Genomic DNA, 1,832 nt, shown 5'->3' with positions numbered 1-1,832 from the left:
TGGCTACCAGGGCTCCCAGCTGGGCTATACTGGCTACTATGGGGGCCAGCGTGGCTACCAGGGCTCTGACTGCGGCTACCAGGGCTCCCAGCTTTGCTTGGGTGGCTACTATGTGGGCCAGTGTGGCTACCAGTGCTTCCAGGTGGTCCGTGGTGGCTACTATGGGGCCCAGGGTGGCTACCAGGGCTCTGACTGCGGCTACCAGGGCTCCCAGCTGGGCTATACTGGCTACTATGGGGGCCAGCGTGGCTACCAGGGCTCTGACTGCGGCTACCAGGGCTCCCAGCTGGGCTATACTGGCTACTATGGGGGCCAGCGTGGCTACCAGGGCTCTGACTGCGGCTACCAGGGCTCCCAGCTGGGCTATACTGGCTACTATGGGGGCCAGCGTGGCTACCAGGGCTCTGACTGCGGCTACCAGGGCTCCCAGCTGGGCTATACTGGCTACTATGGGGGCCAGCGTGGCTACCAGGGCTCTGACTGCGGCTACCAGGGCTCCCAGCTGGGCTATACTGGCTACTATGGGGGCCAGCGTGGCTACCAGGGCTCTGACTGCGGCTACCAGGGCTCCCAGCTGGGCTATACTGGCTACTATGGGGGCCAGCGTGGCTACCAGGGCTCTGACTGCGGCTACCAGGGCTCCCAGCTGGGCTATACTGGCTACTATGGGGGCCAGCGTGGCTACCAGGGCTCTGACTGCGGCTACCAGGGCTCCCAGCTGGGCTATACTGGCTACTATGGGGGCCAGCGTGGCTACCAGGGCTCTGACTGCGGCTACCAGGGCTCCCAGCTGGGCTATACTGGCTACTATGGGGGCCAGCGTGGCTACCAGGGCTCTGACTGCGGCTACCAGGGCTCCCAGCTGGGCTATACTGGCTACTATGGGGGCCAGCGTGGCTACCAGGGCTCTGACTGCGGCTACCAGGGCTCCCAGCTGGGCTATACTGGCTACTATGGGGGCCAGCGTGGCTACCAGGGCTCTGACTGCGGCTACCAGGGCTCCCAGCTGGGCTATACTGGCTACTATGGGGGCCAGCGTGGCTACCAGGGCTCTGACTGCGGCTACCAGGGCTCCCAGCTGGGCTATACTGGCTACTATGGGGGCCAGCGTGGCTACCAGGGCTCTGACTGCGGCTACCAGGGCTCCCAGCTGGGCTATACTGGCTACTATGGGGGCCAGCGTGGCTACCAGGGCTCTGACTGCGGCTACCAGGGCTCCCAGCTGGGCTATACTGGCTACTATGGGGGCCAGCGTGGCTACCAGGGCTCTGACTGCGGCTACCAGGGCTCCCAGCTTTGCTTGGGTGGCTACTGTGGGGGCCAGTGTGGCTACCAGGGCCTCCAGAGTGGCTACCAAGGCTCCCAAGGTGGCTACTAGGGCTCCAGTGTGGCTAGCACGGCTCCCAGTGTGGCTACCAGGGCCCCCAGAGTGGCTACCAAGGCTCCCAAGGTGGCTACTAGGGCTCCAGTGTGGCTAGCACGGCTCCCAGTGTGGCTACCAGGGCTCCCAGCTGGGCACTGGTGGCTACTGAGGAGCCCAGGGTGGCTACCAGAGCTCCCAGTGTGGCTACCAGGGCCCCCAGGGTGGCTACCAGGGCCCCCAACTTGGCTACCAGGGCTCTTAGTGTGGCTACCAGGGCTCCCAGCTGACCTTGGGTGGCTACTATCAAGCCCGGGATGGCTAGGAGCGTTCCCAGTGTGGCTACTGGGGCTCCCAGTGTGGCTACCAGGGCCCTCAGGGTGGCTACCAGGGCTCCCAGCTGGGCACTGGTGGCTACTGAGGAGCCCAGGGTGGCTACCAGGGCCCCCAACTTGGCTACCAGGACTCCCAG

The 1,832-nt window shown here is 65.2% G+C and overlaps 1 protein-coding gene across 1 annotated transcript; it reads left to right on the top strand.

Annotated features, from left to right (window-relative positions):
• Positions 1 to 49: 49 nt before the first annotated feature.
• LOC106900303 (TATA-binding protein-associated factor 2N-like) lies at positions 50 to 1,378 on the top strand (the record flags this gene model as incomplete). Its single annotated transcript, XM_014962318.1, has 1 exon — positions 50 to 1,378. A coding segment is annotated over one exon (1,329 nt), but the record flags the coding sequence as incomplete, so codon positions are not given.
• Between the last annotated feature and the right edge of the window lie 454 nt (positions 1,379 to 1,832).

The sequence above is a fragment of the Calidris pugnax genome, unplaced genomic scaffold (genome assembly GCF_001431845.1).
Source record: "Calidris pugnax isolate Ruff unplaced genomic scaffold, ASM143184v1 scaffold1919, whole genome shotgun sequence".
In the NCBI taxonomy this organism is placed as follows: domain Eukaryota; kingdom Metazoa; phylum Chordata; class Aves; order Charadriiformes; family Scolopacidae; genus Calidris; species Calidris pugnax.
The sequence above is the reverse complement of the archived record's forward strand: the minus strand, read 5'-3'. Positions and strand labels throughout refer to the sequence as shown.